The sequence below is a fragment of the Parasteatoda tepidariorum genome, chromosome 10 (assembly GCF_982258835.1).
Source record: "Parasteatoda tepidariorum strain Cologne lab strain chromosome 10, Ptep-v5.0, whole genome shotgun sequence".
NCBI classification, from domain to species: domain Eukaryota; kingdom Metazoa; phylum Arthropoda; class Arachnida; order Araneae; family Theridiidae; genus Parasteatoda; species Parasteatoda tepidariorum.
In genome coordinates this window covers 13,025,173-13,045,365 of record NC_141764.1, presented here as the reverse complement: position 1 = coordinate 13,045,365, position 20,193 = coordinate 13,025,173, and the positions used below count along the sequence as shown (strand labels likewise).

Sequence of the window (20,193 nt, the reverse complement as noted above, 5' to 3'; positions counted from 1 at the left end):
AAACGCAAGCGCATGGAAGCAGATGAGGAAATAAAAAATGAAAATTGGAGAATGGAATTTGAACGATTGCAAAAGAAATATGATGCTGTTGAAAATAGCAAAATTACCGTGGCTCAATTGACCCAATTGTTTATAATATTTTATCAAAACGTGTTTTCATTGTATTCACACTTTAAATGGAAACGCATTCCCTCAATTCCACAGGATTTATTGCTCGAAATACGAGAAAAATTGAAACGTTTAAGCGAAATAGATGTTAAATCAAGAGCAAGTGCAATTTTTCAACTTCTGCTTTACTACGTCCGATATGATTTAAAGACTATAATTGATGATGAAACTGACATAATGCAATTGATTAAGCGTGGCGATGACGTTTATCCAAATCTTGAAACTTTACTCGAACAAAATTTCAAGAAAACGGTTGAGTATATTGACCGTGTAGCAATGGAACATGGATTTGTCGAAACAGCCAGTAATGAATTGATGGAAGTTCAAACGACAAAGTAAAAAAAAAAAAAAAAAAAAAAAAAAAAAAAAAAAAAAAAAAAAAAAAAAAAAAAAATTTTTTTTTTTTTTTTTTTTTTTTTTTTTTTTTTTTTGACGTTGCAGGTTAAAGTCAGACGTTGAGTCTTGATGATCTCAGTCTTATCAGAATTTCTTGAAGCCCTCCAACTCGCAACTTTAGAATTTCTGGGGCCTCGCAACTTTTGAATTTCTGGGGTCTCGCAACTTTTGAATTTCTGGGGCCTCGCAACTTTTGAATTTCTTGGAGCTCACACGTTTAGATAATACTGGCTCAAGTTCAAACGTCAATAGCTTCGTTAAAAAAAAAAAAAAAAAAAAAAAAAAAAAAAAAAAAAAAAAAAATTTTTTTTTTTTTTTTTTTTTTTTTTTTTTTTTTAACGTTGCAGGTTAAAGTCAGACGTTGAGTCTTGATGATCTCAGTCTTATCAGAATTTCTTGAAGCCCTCCAACTCGCAACTTTTGAATTTCTGGGGCCTCGCAACTTTTGAATTTCTGGGGTCTCGCAACTTTTGAATTTCTGGGGCCTCGCAACTTTTGAATTTCTTGGAGCTCACACGTTTAGATAATACTGGCTCAAGTTCAAACGTCAATAGCTTCGTTAAAAAAAAAAAAAAAAAAAAAAAAAAAAAAAAAATTTTTTTTTTTTTTTTTTTTTTTTTTTTTTTTTTTTTTTTGACGTTGCAGGTTAAAGTCAGACGTTGAGTCTTGATGATCTCAGTCTTATCAGAATTTCTTGAAGCCCTCCAACTCGCAACTTTAGAATTTCTGGGGCCTCGCAACTTTTGAATTTCTGGGGTCTCGCAACTTTTGAATTTCTGGGGCCTCGCAACTTTTGAATTTCTTGGAGCTCACACGTTTAGATAATACTGGCTCAAGTTCAAACGTCAATAGCTTCGTTAAAAAAAAAAAAAAAAAAAAAAAAAAAAAAAAAAAAATTTTTTTTTTTTTTTTTTTTTTTTTTTTTTTTTTTTTTTTTTTTTTTAACGTTGCAGGTTAAAGTCAGACGTTGAGTCTTGATGATCTCAGTCTTATCAGAATTTCTTGAAGCCCTCCAACTCGCAACTTTAGAATTTCTGGGGCCTCGCAACTTTTGAATTTCTGGGGCCTCGCAACTTTTGAATTTCTGGGGTCTCGCAACTTTTGAATTTCTGGGGCCTCGCAACTTTTGAATTTCTGGGGCCTCGCAACTTTTGAATTTCTTGGAGCTCACAAGTTTAGATAATACTGGCTCAAGTTCAAACGTCAATAGCTTCGTTAAAAAAAAAAAAAAAAAAAAAAAAAAAAAAAAAAAAAAAAAAAAAAATTTTTTTTTTTTTTTTTTTTTTTTTTTTTTTTTTTTTTTTTTTTTGACGTTGCAGGTTAAAGTCAGACGTTGAGTCTTGATGATCTCAGTGTTATCAGAATTTCTTGAAGCCCTCCAACTCGCAACTTTAGAATTTCTGGGGCCTTGCAACTTTAGAATTTCTTGGGCCTCGCAATTTTAGAATTTCTGGGGCCTCGCAACTTTAGAATTTCTTGGAGCTCTCAATCTTATACAATATTGGCTCAAGCTCAAACGTCCATAGCCTTGTTTGGAACCTTCACAACTTGCGACAGTAGAGTCTTCAATATCTAGGCTCATCAAAACTTTCCAAAGCCCTTACAACTTACAAATGTTGTATCATGAATAATTTCAGTCAACCGTTGAGTCTCGATAATCTCAGCTCATCGAAATTTATGGAGCCCTCACTACTTGCTAGCGTCGAGTCTTAGATCATCTCAGCTCATCAAAATTTTCTTAATTCAGTCTACGAAAAAAATTTCTTAAGCTCATGAGAGTCCAGGAGTCTGCCACCATTGTCTCGCTTTGCAAAACCAATAACACAGATCAAATACATCACTAAACCATTCCAAAAACAACCACTTTTTGATGTAGCTGAAGAAGAAAAAAATAAATATTAATATATTTATGATAAAAAATAGCAATAAATACCACTTTCTTGTTATTAGCATGCATAACGTAATAACGCCTGTCGTATAAGCAGCTGTAGCCATCAACGTGCCGATGATTAAACGATCCATCCCAGAGGTTTTTCTTGAATCATATACAAGCGCCACTCTTTAGGCATAACGTTTTTGTATAATGTATACCATGAAAGGTTTATATAGGCTCTATAAAACCGATGATTCCAGCCAACAAAAACCATAATCACACATAACAGTATCACAATCATCTTTCTTAAACATAAATAAAGGTATGAATATTGGACGTGATCAAAGTCAACCCATTCTAAAGCGACGTCGAAAGGCTAGATTGGAGAGACTCGAGGCTGTCCCCAATGATTCCGAAATAGGTATGGTCGGAGGTAAAGTATGGTATGACGTTCCAAATTCAATCATTCCGGTGATGAATCCTGATATGGCTTTTGACAATGCGAAACATCGCCGTAGACCACTCATGATAGAACCTGATGAACTCGAAGTAAAAAGCGATGATTATTCCACTTTTGCGATTCCTGCTCCAAAAAAGCGTCGTTCAAATGGAGAAGATCCAATGGACGACACTGAAAACCCTTCTGAAGAACCACCAATGAATGACGCTGGAAACCCTTCTGAAGAACCACCAGCTAATGACGCTGGAAACCCTTCTGAAGAACCACCAATGAATGAAACTGCAAATTCTTCGGGAGAACCATTAGCAAATGACGCGCCAAATACTTCTGAGGAAGAACCAATGGATGAAACTGAAAATTCTTCCAAAGAACTACCGGCAAATGACTCCACAAATTCTTCCGAAAATCCACCAGCAAATCCTTCCGTCGAACCACCAGCCAGTGATACTGCAAATTCTTCTAAAGAACCACCTGCCGATGACACTGCAAATCCTTCCGAAAATCCACCAGCCAGTGATACTACTACAAATTCTTCTAAAGAACCACCAGCCGATGACACTGCAAATCCTTCCGAAAATCCACCAGCAAATTCTTTTAAAGATTTACCAGCCAGTGATACTACAAATTCTTCTAAAGAACCACCTGCCGATGACACTGCAAATCCTTCCGAAAATCCACCAGCAAATCCTTCCGTCGAACCACCAGCCAGTGATACTGCAAATTCTTCTAAAGAACCACCAGCCGAGGACACTGCAAATCCTTCCGTCGAACCACCAACCAGTGATACTGCAAATTCTTCTAAAGAACCAGCAGCCGAGGACACTGCAACTCCTTCCGTCGAACCACCAGCCAGTGATACTGCAAATCCTTCCGTCGAACCACCAGCCAGTGATACTGCAAATCCTTCCGTCGAACCACCAGCCAGTGATACTGCAACTCCTTTCGAAGAAACACCTGTCCCCCCAAACAAAATTGAAAATTCTTTGAATCCATCAAAAGATACACCTGCACTGCCCCCGATGGACACGGCGCATGAACCAGATGAACATTTTGAATCAACCATCATACCGATACTTGCGCATTACGCGACTATCGATACAGAAGGCATTTATTTCCCTAATCCCTTTCATCTCCCATTTTTAATTTCAAATGAAAAATTTAACTGTTATCCCTCCTATCAATCTATAGTCGATGGAATATTGCGTACAGTTGAATACATTCCAAAAAACGTAGATGGAACTCCGCAATATTTGTTTACCAAAGACGATTTAATCGTGTATCCATTCGACTTGACATCCAAACAACCCTTGTATCCTAAAGATGAAAATGGCGATGAAACTTACCTTGAAATCGGTGGTGTGGAACACTATGCGCGTGATGCTTTGGGAAATCCAATCTATGCCAAAGATTCTCATAATCTCGAAGTAGCGCCTAAAAATAACAATGAGTACTACTATGCGCGCAATTTGTCTGGAAAGGAGATTTATCCTAAAAAAGCCAACGGAAGCGAGTATTACATTTTTCGTGTTTGGAAAGAAGTACCCGCTAAAGACAATTTGAACGGTTATTATGCAGTCGATGAAAAAGGCGTAGCCATGTATCCAAGGTATTTTAAAGGTTTGAAACCTACAGGCGCGACTCTGCATTAATCTGATAAATCAAGTACAATGTACACGCAGCCTGACGTTCAAATGGGGGATTCCGACATGTCCGAAGATGACACAAACGACATTAGATATTTTATCGTGGATGCATTTGGCAACGAAAGCTATACAAAAAGCCTGGATGGACGTGAGCTTTATCCCACTAGTGATGATATTGATGAGACAAGTGAGAATTCTGTGTTTGCCAAGCGCGGAGGTGAAGCGTATTACGCGAAAACTGCTTCCAATGACGAATATTACCCGACGCCTGAAATACTCCTCAAAACGAGTACCGGATCGTTTAAATATGCTCGCGATCGCTTGGGAAATGAATTTTATCCAAAACTTCGTAATGGTGATCAGTATGTCTTTAGGGATAATAAACGTCCCGAATACGCCACAATGAGCACAGGAGCTCCATTTTATCCGAAATATAGAAAAGGGTGTCAATTTGTGGTCGACAATGAATGGATTATGGATATAAATCGTCTTATAATTTACCCTTTGTGTCACAACGGTAAACCCGTTTATCCAAAAAACAGCAACGGCGATGAATATTACATGGACAACATAGCAACAAACAAAAGAGGTGACGAGGTGTACGCCCGAAAGGCGAACGGAGATGAGTTTTACCCAACCATTATGTCGTTTGCAAGATTGAAAAATGGCAACTACATTTATGCCCTTACCAAACATGGAAAAGTTATATTTCCAAAAGACAAAGACGGGAACGAGTTTTACATTACAGATCCAACTACAGAGAGTGATGTCACACGTATGAATGGTAAAGACATTGACCGATACGCGAAACGGTCCGACGGCAAGGAAATTTACCCCCGGATCAAAACAGATGAGTTGTCTTTGGACAGAAAGGAAGTCATTTTAAACCAAACGTATGCTCGAGTATTTGGAGACGCTATCGGATATCCTGTAGATGAATACAATAACGAATATATTAAGGATTTCTCGACACCGGGTCCTACTATCCAAACACTTTTTCCATTGGGATATCCCGAAACGAACGATGGGTACGTGATCGTCCCATCTTTCGACAACAAACCCTATATAAATACAGGTATCAATCCCCAAGTGAATGAAGTTAATATCATTGGGAGATTATATCGCAAACACAAAGGATATGTCGATTATTTAACAAAGGTCCAACATACTAGTAGTCCAAGGGTACCCAAGAAAAAATATAATACAATACCTTTTATTAAAAATGCACAACTTCCAGTTCAAAACAACCCTCCTGCTCAAAACAACCCTCCTGCTCAAAACAACCCTCCTGCTCAAAACAACCCTCCTGCTCAAAACAACCCTCCTGCTCAAAACAACCCTCCCGTCATAAGAGGTCCTCCTGTGAAACCAACAACACCAGTTTCAACAAACAATTGGTTGGTGGTGACCCTACTCATTATAATGGGATTATTGATTGTAGGTCTTGGTCTGAGCATACGTATGTTTATGAATCGCAGTACGCAACCACCGCCATTTGGAGTTGTGAGGCAACAGGCAACAATCAGATAAAAAAAAAAAAAAAAAAAAAAAAAAAAAAAAAAAAATTTTTTTTTTTTTTTTTTTTTTTTTTTTTTTTTTTTTAACCTTGTTAAAAGGTAAAGACGAAACAAGAAATGTCCAGTACTACTCTAACACAGAGAATTGAAAACATATTGGCCGCGGATGATGCAGATCGTGTAAAGGAATCATTTGGTTCTAGTGAAAAACAACTGGCCCAGATTGTATTGGTTCTCGTTGCGGTTCCAGCAGTATCCATACCAGCAGTGCTTCATATCGTTTGGAAAAATATTTATTGGGGAGTATTCATTCTGATTTTGTACTTGGGAAGCATATATTTTGTTATTCAGCACCGATTGAATTGGCTGCTGTATCTTTCAGAACAATTCCACGCATTATACAATGCATGAATACGAATTTCGATTGGTCGTTCAAAACAGTTCTAGTCTCGACTATATTTTAAATCACATTGCGTCTGAATGGCTTGGCTCTGTCGTGACTCGCCCAGTCTATTATATAAAACCCCATTTTCGGTTTCGTGACAGAGCTCTTGAAATCAAAACAATTTTAAATACAAAAATGGTTTATCACGATCGTTTATGGTTCAGATGGATACATTCTAAGGAAATCCCATATGAAGAATGGAATATGGAGAATCACAAGACATTTCTGGATGCAGTGGGCAATTTTCAATGTCCGTTTCGGATCGAAAAGCGACGTGTTTTAAAATTGGATGATTGTGCCCAAATTTACACGTTTCAAGCAATCGATGGAATGTTTCGGTTAGTATTTGAATGGGAGTATGGTGTGTTTAAAAAATCCCTTGAATACATTCCCGGAGAGCAGTTGTTATCATGTTTAACAAAATATCAAAAAATCTATAATTATTTACGCGGTTTTCCACACCCAACCTACACATTAGATGAACACATGTCCCGAAAACCAGTGACGTGCATTCCTGATCTCATCTACTCTGATACCCATTTGGTGGCTCATAAATGGGATGGTACGTTTGGAATGGTATATAGCTATTCGGATCGCATTGTAGAAAAATGGGAAGGTGGATTGCAAAAACTCCGCAAGGGCATCACAATTGATGACGGAATTGTATTCTCTGCAGAAAACTTGGGTCACACAATTATTTTGCTGGATGTGTATCAAGTCCGTGGACATTTGGTAGCACCTTGGTGCAAGAGAAACATTTTTTTGGAGTATTTGCCAAGTATCTCTTTGCCTAAAGGGTATCACGCGCAAAAATATTATTTTTCAGCATTTGAGTTACCCGAACCAGATTTCAATACAGACGGCTATATTATCCATGATACGGAAAGCGATAATGTTTTTAAAGTTAAAGAAAACCATTCTTTGGATGTCATGTACAACGATGGATACTTTTACATTCCTCAGCATCGGTTCAAATCATTGGAAGAAGATGCATTGATAAACGGCCACATTTACGAGGTTTCTATATCGGATGGTCGTGTCTTGCGTGAGAGGACTGATCGTATGACGGGAAACACACAAGATCAAATACATAGTATATTGAATAAAAGAAAATGGGGAGGATCAACGATTGAAAAGATAATTCCTCCCGTGGAAAAATCAAGACCTGGAAGAAAAAAATTGAGTTTGTTTAAATGAAAAATAAATTCTCACGAGTTGAGATTATCGAGACCCGTTACCTGACCTACTTTAGAATTTGTCAAAGGTCTCAACTTTAGAATTTGTCGAAGGTCTCAACTTTAGAATTTGCCGAAGGTCTCAACTTTAGAATTTCCTTGAGCTGTCAACCTTAGACAATATTGGCTCGAGAGCTCAAACATACAAATATTGTAAAAAAAAAAAAAAAAAAAAAAAAAAAAAAAAAAAAAAAAAAAAAAAAAAAAAAAAAATTTTTTTTTTTTTTTTTTTTTTTTTTTTTTTTTTTGACGTTGCTGGTTAAAGTCAGACGTTGAGTCTTGATGATCTCAGTCTTATCAGAATTTCTTGAAGCCCTCCAACTCGCAACTTTAGAATTTCTAGAGCCTCGCAACTTTAGAATTTCTGGGGCCTCGCAACTTTAGAATTTCTGGGGCCTCGCAACTTTAGAATTTCTCGGAGCTCACAACTTTAAAATTTCTTGGAGCTCACAACTTTAGAATTTCTTGGAGCTCACAACTTTAGATAATACTGGCTCAAGTTCAAAAGTCAATAGCTTAGTTAAAAAAAAAAAAAAAAAAAAAAAAAAAAAAAAAAAAAAAAAAAAAAAAATTTTTTTTTTTTTTTTTTTTTTTTTTTTTTTTTTTTTTTTTTTTTTTTACGTTGTATGTGAAAGTCAAACGTCGCAGTAGAAATTTAAAAAGTGTTGAGACACAGTCTATCAAGAACGTATCTCGGACTCGTCAGAATTTCTTGAAGCCCTCCAACTCGCAACTTTAGAATTTCTTGGAACTCGCAACTTTAGAATTTGTTGAAGGTCCCAACTTTAGAATTTCTTGAAGCTCTCAACCTTATTCAATATTGGCTCAAGCTCAAACGTCAATGCCCTAGTAAAAAAAAAAAAAAAAAAAAAAAAAAAAAAAAAAAAAAAAAAAAAAAAAAAAAATTTTTTTTTTTTTTTTTTTTTTTTTTTTTTTTTTTTTTTTTTTTTTTTTTTTTTTTTACGATGTCGTGTTTAAAAGCTCGGTTGCCTCGAAACAATTTTCACTCACAACTAAAACCAACCAAATCAAGACATGGAAGATTACAGTTCTCTCATCGCTCGAGTTTTGAAAAATGAAACCCTGTCCGAGCAGATTAAGGAGTTGGCTGCCGAAGGCGATGCCTTAAATCTCGCAACACAAGACTGGAAGCAAGTATTGGAAAACGACTCATTTTACCAGAGATTACAAACCGATGCCAGATCTCTTTATGGTCCTGCAAAAGTTTCATACAACCAACAATTTCGCGTTCAAAACTTGAACAACGAATCCATTAAAGTGATTCTAGTTGGACAATGCTCAGTCTATCGTTCGTATGACAAGGATTCAAAACGCAGTGACAGCAAGTATTTCGCCATTAATTTAAAAGAGTGTCCCATTTTGAACGTATTGAGTGCAGCGATGAACAGCGATGTGGAAAATGTAAAGTTTTCAGACACGAGCAAATTAAATTTTGGTGCATGCAGCATGTTTTGCAAGTACTGCAATGATGCCAGAGAAGAAATGATTAGTAAAGGCGCACATTTAAAATTAAACAACTTTCATAGTTGTATCGTGAAAACAGCCATCTATGATGGGCGTAGGGTTCTGAATCGATTTGATACTCAAATATCGCAAATGTTTGAGGGAACATTTATCGCTATTCTCAAATTGGAATTTAATATCCGATATTTTTATACGTTAAAGGAAAGCCGGGATGAATGTGTTCGTCTTGGTGGCAACGTGTTGAAAATGATTGCCTTTCCAGAATCTAATTTAAAAGAATCGAAAGTATTTTTGGGAGACGTTTTTTGGGAACCTAAGCCTGACGTACCACAAGATGCTTCTCAGAAAAGAGCTTTGGACAACGATGATGACGACGGGATAATTGATGTGTACTCGTGCAAAATGATGAAAATGGAGAAACCTGAGTGCGTTGTCGTGGAAGAAGAAGTTATTGATTTCAACTAAAAAAACTGCCTATTGTTAAACGTACATATTTAAAAAAAAAAAAAAAAAAAAAAAAAAAAAAAAAAAAAAAAAAAAAAAAAAAAAAAAAAAAAAAATTTTTTTTTTTTTTTTTTTTTTTTTTTTTTTTTTTTTTTTTTTTTTTTTTTTTTTAATCGAGTATGTATTTAATAGGCACGTCCAGCAATTATTGTTCTACGCAATGCATTTTGTTGATTAATCATATTTTTCGAGACTTTTTGGTTTACAACTTCTTTGGGATACACGATAACATTTTCCGCATAGAATCCCAAGTCGGATGCTGCCCCTACTTCGTGAACTCCTCTGGAAGATCCGAAAATGACGAGCGGGGCACTACACTCAACATCATTGCTGGCCACAACACCAATACCTTCAATATACGCACAACTGTAGCTTGTATTGTCCACCTCCAACGTTTTTGAATTTAAATCCTGTACAATGTGTTGGGAGGTTTCAAATCTACTGAGAAAGTATTTAAGGCATAGAGACAAATCTTGTGCTTCCATGAGACTCATTCGTTTATCCGTGGTTAATACAATTCCATTCATATGCTCCTTGTTGGCATGATTTTCAATAAACGTTTCCGATACTGTCATTTTCGATCGGATATAACCAATGTTGACTGGATCCAGTTCACAAGCTGTGTTAGGGTTAAGGTTTACGTTTTTAGATACTTCGGATAAATTTCGAAGCATTTCGAATGTTTTCCGATCACTTTTAACGACTTGAGTCTTGTCAGTTGCTCTTCGCATAAATTTGTCCAATACGTGATTCATGGAATACGTTTTTTCCTTATTAGTCAGCGCTGGCGTATTTGCATCATTTTTATTTCGATACGTTTTATCGATGAAACTTTGCACGGGGATAATGACTTCGTTTCGTTTAAAAATGATTCCATCGCATGGCTTCAAAACCCAACCCGTAAAATTATAAGAAGTAGGCTTTTCTATGCAATGCGCATATATTTCGAGTCCGTAATATTCTTTCAAATGTTTGGCACACAAGAGGTTGTTCAAGTGACTGTTCTTACGTCCAGTGCAAAAGGTATTTCCTCCACTCAAAAGGCAAGCAGTTGATTCCATTTCCTTACTTTGTTTACTTTGAAAATCAAGCAATGGCCGCTTGGAAAAAATGGGTGTTTAAGCGCCCCAAAATAGGAAAAAGCTTCAAAGGGTTTAGGGGGACGGTAAAAAATGTAAAGCACTTACGATCTTTTGTGAGTAAGAATGATTCACTGCGTCGCGTCATTTCCAAAGTGTTTACCAAAAAAGGTTTGGTGGCGGTCACTGCTGTCACTGTGGTGGGTGTTGGCGTGTCGGCCATCAACGATTACATTCAATCCAATTCGGGTTGTTTTTTAAAATCCGAAAACTCTGTGTGTAAAGTGAAAGACCTCAGTTGTTGTCAACCGGATCCAGTGGATGAGCTTTCATTCTGCTCGCAAACCGTGCAAGGTGATCCTTGTTTAAATTTCGACGAAGACAAGGAAAAGTCGTGCTGTAAATTATGCGATTGTCAATTTTATAATTGTTTGCCTGGTCAAGAAATGGAATGCCGTCGACCCACGATTGGAGAAGCGTTGGCCCATTATGCTCAAGGTTTAACGTTGGGGGCTTGGAATTGGGTGGCTTATTTGGTACCGTTACTCTATTGGGCAGCGGGAATCACGACAGCGCTTATAGTGTTGTGGATAGCGTGGAAAATTTATAAAAAGACAAGAGCGATATGATTCCACAGCTGAGACAATTGGATTTACCAAACGATCAATTGATTCAGCTCATGCGCAAACGACACAGGATGGACATTGAGAAAGAAATCCCAACATGTAAAACAATGCAACCATTTACCAAAAGAATAACACTAGAGCTGGTCAAATGTCCTACGGTACAGCAAATGGCCAAGACGTATATCGAACATCTTTTGAAAAACAAAAATGATTGCGGATACTTGTATTTTTTAATTAATCAACCTCTTTTTGTCAAATTAGACATTCGATTTAATGGGGAAATGGCCATTCAATGTTCACGAAGGGATGAAATTGTCACAATCATTGAAGACTTGGCCAAAACCTGGGCGAGAGAAAATACAATGCTCTATGAAGTGACTCGATTGGAATTGTTATACTTTTTGGTTTTGCTAATCAACCCTCATTTGAATTGGGTGGCTGTGGATTTTTTGCTGAAAGGAACCAGGAATCATACCCATCTAATTGTTGCACCTCATCGTCTTTTGAAAAATAAAAAATTAACATTGTAAGAAAAAAAAAAAAAAAAAAAAAAAAAAAAAAAAAAAAAATTTTTTTTTTTTTTTTTTTTTTTTTTTTTTTTTTTTTTTTTTTTTTTTTTTTTTTAACGTTGTTTGTTAAAGCCACGCGTTGAGTCTTGATAATCTCAGAATCGTCACAATTTCTTCAAGCCCTCAAATCGCAACTTTGGAATTTCTCTAAACTCACAACTTTAGAATTTCGTCAAGACCTCAACTTTAGAATTTCTTGAAACTCGCTCGACTTGAAAATCAACTTATCACACATGTACTCTGTTCCTCCAAAGTCTTTTCATCTCCTCTAGATACACGATTACTGTTGATGTAATTTGTCTCGTTTTGACCCATCTGCAGCTCAATGTCGTCATCACTCAACATGTACACGTAACCCTCCTTTTTATGAGGGGTTGTAATTTTTGTTTGAAAGCAAACTTTGTGCTGAACTAATGTTAACGCCATTGGAACCATTTTGACATCGACAAAATTGCTTTTGCTGTGCCGAAACAAATTCAACCACTCCATCACCAACTTTGGCATTTGAACTTTGGAAGGAAGTACAGTGTCGGATTTTGTGAGGCACCACGATGGATACGCTACACCCTTTTGAATACCTTTGTTGACTGCGTGTACGTGATCAAATCGAAACGATTCCATCACTTGAAATTCATCCGTGAGTGTCGCAGTTTGAAAAATATATTGAATGCCTCGTTGCGATTCTAACGCAGGGCGTCCCTCCAAAATCGGGAAGCTAAAACAGAAAAATCCTCCATTGTACGCGTATCCCAGCACCGTCGAGTCTACGCTCACTTTTTCTGTATTGGGTGGTAATTTTAAAAATGTCGGGACATAATAAATGGGTGTCCACGCGGTGGTGGGAACTTCATGAAATTCTGTATACACGTCATATGGATATCGGACGTACAAAATACGTTTAGGCAATTGACCATTTACAGATAACGCCACAAATTCGTTGGGTTCCTGTGAATGGGCTCGCGTTCCTTCATACGTAATGCGAAATGGCCATTCCACAATAACGCCCAATCGCTGCAAAACGTCATCTGAAGGTTTTCCTTGGAGAGTGACGACATGATTACGGTGATACGAATTTAAAATGTCTTGTATGATAAGGTGGGGCCTGTTTATGGACAAGCGTTTTTGTATCGCCCCGGTTCCGACAGCCCTCTCTTCTGGTAAATAAGGTCTTTCAACAACTTGAAAGGGAATCAATTTTGCATCTGTAATTTTATCTTTGGTCAAATACAATCGAGTTTCAATACCCAGATTCTGTTTGCTGCGCCATTCTTCAGCAACTGACAATACGTGTTGGGATGGTTCCTTACTCAAAATGCAAATGCGATACATGGCATTTGTACACGGTCTGCAATTTCCAAAATAGTTTCCACCGGGATACGGTAAATCCTCCTTATCCAAATAGACAACGCAGTTTTTGTAAGAAAATATAATATCTGACGCTTGATGAGATATTCCTCGCATGTATTCGGCGACAAGAGCGGGATCGCTTACAAAGTAAGGGGTGGCATACATTTGAAATGTAGCAGATTCCTCGGGCATAGGCATAATGGTCTTGGAATTACCCAACAGAGCGCTCCAAGTATTATTTTGGCACACGACAGTGATGGGATCTTCTGTATTGAAAAACACTTTGAGTGCTTGAGCAAAAGGTTTTGTTGTATTTCTACAGATGGTATCGTATCGATACAAATGCAACACGGACCAAGGATCAAATTTCGCATCTGCAAAATTTAACACAATCAAATCTCCTTCATTTTTGGCTTCCGTATAACCATGAAAATTGCTATACAACGTGCTGTACCTCGGAAGATTCATCTTTGCTTTATTTCGTTTGGAGTAATGTAACAGAAATTTTAGAATCTGATTTTTTTGAAGCTCTCACAACTTGCAAAGTTGAATGATGAAAAAATTAAAAAACCTCTCAACACTTTAGACGAGCTACGTGTTACACAACAACGTAGGAAAAAAAAAAAAAAAAAAAAAAAAAAAAAAAAAAAAAATTAAACGTTGGATATTTAAGTCGAGCAAAAAAAATTTAGAGTATCGCTGAGAGTATCGACTCGATGCTCAACTTAAATGTCCAACGTTAAAAAAAAAAAAAAAAAAAAAAAAAAAAAAAAAAAAAAAAAAAAAATTTTTTTTTTTTTTTTTTTTTTTTTTTTTTTTTTTTTTTTTTTTTTTTTTTTTTTTTTTTTTGAGATTTGGCTTTAACTCACTGCTTGCCAATACAGTGAGGATCCCAGATCTCACCAGCGCTTTTAAAACCCAATCTCAAAAAAAAAAAAAAAAAAAAAAAAAAAAAAAAAAAAAAAAAAAAAAAATTTTTTTTTTTTTTTTTTTTTTTTTTTGCTTGAGCAGTATATAAGGTAGAGCCTTCTGAGCCTTCAGATCATTCAGAGCCAGTGCTTTGCCTTTGCCAGTTCTCTCTGCTCTTCTAACCATGGCTGACTCTTCGGACTTTGACTCGTCGTCTTCCTCCTCGTCTTCCTCCTCTGACGAAGACGATTTGACCGAATTGAATTTCCAGTCGGCGCCTCCTCCATCACCTCCGACACCCACTTCTATGGATATTGGCCAGATGAAGCTGATTTCTCCGTTGCCTCCCTCACCTGAGCCTCAGCTCTTTGAACCCATGTCGCCACCCATGCCTGTGGCCTCACCACCTGCTAACACACTGAAACCCACTCCACGCTCCATCGTCCAAGTGGCCCCCTCTCGTGCTCACCCTGCCAGAATACCCTTGGTCTCGGCCTCTGACTATCGATCCCGAGAGAAGCGAATCTCCACCTCTCCACCTCGCCTCTCCAATCCACCCAAAAGATTGAAATCACCCATCTCCAGGTCCAGGCTTCCCACCTGTCTCATCTCTGTTCCACCCGTAGACTCTAACACCTCGAGCCAGACACCCGTGGACTCTAAAGCCTCGAGGACTGTCAAAACGTCTGCCCCACCTGCCAAGTCCAGCACTTCGAGCCAGACACCCGTGGACCCGAGGACTGTCAAAACGTCTGCCCCACCTGCCAAGTCCAGCACCTCGAGCCAGACACCAGTGGACTCTAAGGCCTCGAAGACTGTCAAAACGTCTGCCCCACCTGCCAAGCCCAGCACCATCAACGACGTGCGTTCTCACTCTCCCCCGCCAGCCTTCGAGGAGACGAGTCATAACTATCGTCGAGACGGCTACGAACGTAGGCGAAAGACTCATTATACAGGGCGGCATTCACAGACCTTTGCCGTGCTGTGCATTCGAAAAGACGGACACACCCTGACCAACGGTTACGTATATGACGTCATGGATGGACCCATGCACCCTCAGCATCTGTTGGAGAAACTCTACGACATGCGGGTCCGTTTTTTGATCCACACGGACGCCATCACCAAATCAAAATGGGGTGAAGTATTGGCGAGGCTACCCCCCTATCATCCAGCCAGGGAACTAAAAGCGGTGGTATTGAAACCAGATGCCACCATAGACTCGAGCAGGTGTGTATATTGCTCGAGGGCAGAATGTCACAGGTGGATTGCCGTGACGAAAGGCATTTCAAAATTTTTGCATTTGGGAATGGAACCGATCCCACATCGAATGTGAGTGTTTATTTTTGTAGTATGCTCGCATTTAATATATATTATTATTATTATTATTATGAAAATAATTTTGTATTACGCTTGTGAAAAAAATAAAAAAATGTTTATAAATCCATGTTGTCATCTTTTCACACAAATTTAGAATTTGCAACTTTAGCTTAAACGTCAATAACCTTGTAAAAAAAAAAAAAAAAAAAAAAAAAAAAAAAAATTTTTTTTTTTTTTTTTTTTTTTTTTTTTTTTTTTTCTAAGTTGTCTGTTAAAGGCAGGCGGTGAGTCTTGATACTTTAAACGCATGAAAATTTTTCTAAAGCTCTGACAACTCATCAGCTTGCAGTATAGAACGATATTGAACGTTTCAACATTTCAAACGTTGCCCTTTGAACACCGTACCACTCGAGACATTTTCTACTCCATTGCTTCAAGTACCCTTGGTGTGTTTTAGGAAAGAGTCTGGGTGCACGAGCATAGTCGGCCATACACTCTGGATGCATTTTCAAAAATTCCATACGTTTAGTTTTATCCGTGTTGAACCACGTCAGCAAATCGTTCATTTTTAGTTTAGTTTCGAGCAATAAATACACCAATAGAGCCATTTCATCAACGTGTCTCAAGGTTTTTACTCTTTTTCGAATGTCATTGATTTGATCTACAGTAAATCTTCTACCACTACGCTGCATCATTGTCTTTTTTCATGGAAACATCATTTGATCAATGGCATAATGCAAAACTAGTAAATACAAGAGCTGACGTGTCTCCCGATGCTTGCAAATACGTCATTTTGATGAAGACGACCAAAAACTTTAACGTTGAACAAGACTTGCAACGCCATTTGTCTTTACGAAACAAACCATTGGTGTGGTTTATTAAACAATTTACCAGACTTTGTGTTCGAGTGGAATACGCAGATATTTTTGTTCAAAGAGAATTGAATCATTTCGGACGCATTGCCCAAGATGTCTCATCCAGAATCGTTCAAAAGCTCTTTCAAAAAACCTATGACACACAAACGGTTGTTGCGCCAACCTGGATTATCAACAAAATTTGGCCAGAGCACAAACCATTTAAAACAGTTTCACCAGAAACTTTTCGAGACTGGCTCCTCTCATAACGTTTTGAAGAGGTTGTTGCACCAAGAAGTGGCGCGTCACTGTTTCCTGGGACGGCAAACGATTCGAAAACATCGATGGGATGTGTTGAAGCAAGTCGCTAAATGGTTACATCTTGACAATGATTTGGAAGATTTTCACGATGGACTGGTTCGCGAAGAATTGGTGTCGATACTCTCAAAAGGCGTAAAGAGAAAAAATTTAAAGCTCTTGCCCTCTGATGAAGCGGATTGGTGCGTATTGTTCAAACAGTGGTTAAGTCAAAATACAACAAGTCATGACGTGGGCAACCGTGACATGTATCGTTTATTGGCAGTAGACGGGTTTGACGGACTTGAATCAAAAGATTTGAAAACTTACTTGTTGGCAATGATACATCCAAATAGCATGCGTCGCGACTATCGCTCACACGCTCGATCTGTACGCGAAATGTATAAATGGTTGGATAACAAACCCGAACTAAGTAGTTTGGGTGGAACGGATTCAGGCTGCGTCGTTTTTTTGGCATTGTTGCAACTGTACACTCGGGAATTGCAGAGCCTCATGCTCAACGATGAAATTGCGATGCAAACACATCGAGTCAAAGTGTGGGCCGAAACATTTTTACATAGAAATGCGGAATATTTTACCGACGTTAGAAAAGTAACGACAGAAATTTTAAATGAGTTGGGTCAAGTCTATGCGTCTTGTGAGGAAAATTGGCAACAAGTTGGACGAGAGCAATTGATGAAATTATTGAGTAGCAACAATGTATGAAAAAAAAAAAAAAAAAAAAAAAAAAAAAAAAAAAAAAAAAAAAAAAAATTTTTTTTTTTTTTTTTTTTTTTTTTTTTTTTTTTTTTTTTTTTTTTTTTTTTTTGTGACTACTTAAGTTGCTGCGACTTGCTTGAAGCTTCGCACTTTCAAATATCATCAAGAATCATAGCTCAAATATCATGATGAATTTAGTAACAGAATCACGTGTTGCAATCGAACATAAGCTGTTTTGTTCAGAGGATATAGTACTTGAACCTTTACAATCAAAATACGTAATCATAAAAGAAAACGTGGAATTCTTACCAAGATTTAGTTTTGTGATACCTCGTCCAAGTCCAGAACTATGGTTGGATCAAACAGTACGTGTGTTAGCTGACATTTTTAATGAATCAAGCAAGTATGTTCGGCCTTTAGACAGTCATAGTCGGCTTTTAGTGGTTTTAGTTAATTATTCAGATAAGGAGAAGGTAGAAATATCCAAAGGTGACTTATTAGCTGAACTGGAGTTTATACAGATGAGTGGAGATCGCAATAACGATAGCTGTTATTTTGAAATTCCATCCGAACACGCAATAAGCCTTAGATATGGTAATAGCCTTAGATATGGTAATAATGGAAAACAAGAATAATCAACGAAACAAATGCTCCAAGAAGACAAGAAAAATTTTAGTACAGTTATTTCTTCAAAAAAAAAAAAAAAAAAAAAAAAAAAAAAAAAAAAAAAAAAAAAAAAAAAAAAAAAAAAAAAAAATTTTTTTTTTTTTTTTTTTTTTTTTTTTTTTTTTTTTTTTTTGGATTATTTAAAATGTGGCTTCTTGCTTGAATCAAATTATTACTGCTGACGGACATGGTCAAAATACTTGTAGAGATTCAAGCCTCCTTTGTAGGTATCGGCAAAACTACCGTTATGAAAATTTTTTCTTATCCAACGGTTGATGGTTACATAGATGATTGTGTCGACATGATAGAGACTGACCCAGATTTCTTTCACGACTCAAACAATGACACGTTACGCAATTACTTGGTCTTGGAAAATTTTGCTGCTCGACTGCAAGCAAAGGTATCCACTCTGCAAAAAACCTGCGCATCCAACTGGACCATCATCACTTCCAGGTGTCCCTTGCTATCTTGTATTCAATTTTCAGACGGTCTATTGGATTGGAGACCTTTGGAAAGATATTACAGGAAGCGCTTGAAGCATTTGGGTGTAGATCACGTACTCATTTTGGATTATGGTTCATCCATTGCTGGATCACCGAAAGCTGTTGAAGCGGGATACAAAAGAATGAGAAAAAGAGGGCGCAAGTTTGAATTGGAGCGATACGATACACTCGAAACCTACAACAATTTTTTTCAAGAGGCTGAGCGCAAAAAGTTGGATGTGCTGAAGGATTTGGATCCAAATTTCTATCAATATCGAGACGTGGATTTTTGGGATACTGAAAATTTTAACGAATTCAACATTTCAGTGGCAACGGAAGTCATTAGAAAACACAAAGATTTTGTTTCTAATCTTTTAAAACTAGTCCCAAAGTCACGCAAACCTTTCTTGTATGTAGAACCGCTACTGGAACCCAATCCGGATCGCTTCGTGACATTCCCGATAGAATACCCAGACATTTGGGACATGTACAAAAAAGCTCAAGCCTCTTTTTGGACAGTAGGAGAGGTGGATTTATCCAAAGATTTAACAGATTGGGATAATTTAAAACCTGATGAGCGTCATTTCCTCTCACATGTGTTGGCTTTTTTTGCGGCAAGCGATGGTATCGTCGTGGAAAATTTGGTGGAGCGCTTTGCGACAGAAGTACAAATCACGGAAGCCAGATGTTTTTACGGATTTCAAATTGCCATGGAAAATATTCATTCAGAAATGTACAGCGAATTGATTGAGACACTCGTTCGGGATCCCAAAGAAAAAAATACATTATTTCACGCCATTGAAAAAATGCCCTGCGTGAAAGCAAAAGCCGATTGGGCATTAAACTGGATACAGCATCCCTCCTTTGCCCATCGTCTGGTAGCATTTGCGGCCGTGGAGGGAATTTTTTTCTCCGGGTCCTTTGCAGCCATCTTTTGGATAAAAAAGCGTGGTCTTTTACCTGGTTTATCCTTTAGCAACGAGCTCATCAGTCGAGACGAGGGATTGCACTGTGATTTTGCGTGCCTCTTGTTCAACAAGTATTTGCAAGAGAAACCCACACAAGAGGAAATTTTGCAAATCATAACAGATGCAGTGTCCATCGAGCAAAAGTTTTTAACAGAAGCTCTACCAGTCAGCCTCATTGGGATGAATTGCACATTGATGAATCAATACATTGAGTTTGTAGCAGATCGTTTGATGGTGGACTTGGGATGTGACAAGTTTTACAAAAAGGAAAATCCATTTGATTTTATGGAAAATATCAGTTTGGAGGGAAAGACCAATTTTTTTGAAAAGCGGGTGGGAGAGTATCAAAAGTGTGGAGTGCTCTCAAAGAGTCACGAGTTTTCTTTGGAAGAGGATTTTTAAGAGCAACACGTTATCCAAATTTTTTTTAGATTAAAAAAAAAAAAAAAAAAAAAAAAAAAAAAAAAAAAAAAAAAAATTTTTTTTTTTTTTTTTTTTTTTTTTTTTTTTTTTTTTTTTTTTTTTTTAACGTTGTAGGTTAAAACCGAGTGCCAGGTCTTGTGCAACTCAGCTCATCAGAATTTTTTGGAGCTCCCACGACTTGGAAAATATAACCTTGCTGCATACAACGGT

The 20,193-nt window shown here is 37.3% G+C and overlaps 1 protein-coding gene across 1 annotated transcript; it reads left to right on the top strand.

Annotated features, from left to right (window-relative positions):
• Positions 1 to 18,127: 18,127 nt before the first annotated feature.
• LOC147802162 (ribonucleoside-diphosphate reductase subunit M2 B-like) lies at positions 18,128 to 19,962 on the top strand. Its single transcript, XM_087153494.1, has one exon. It carries the CDS (start codon positions 18,298 to 18,300, stop codon positions 19,960 to 19,962), a length of 1,665 nt encoding a protein of 554 aa, XP_087009620.1. The 5' UTR covers positions 18,128 to 18,297.
• The last annotated feature ends 231 nt before the right edge of the window (positions 19,963 to 20,193 follow it).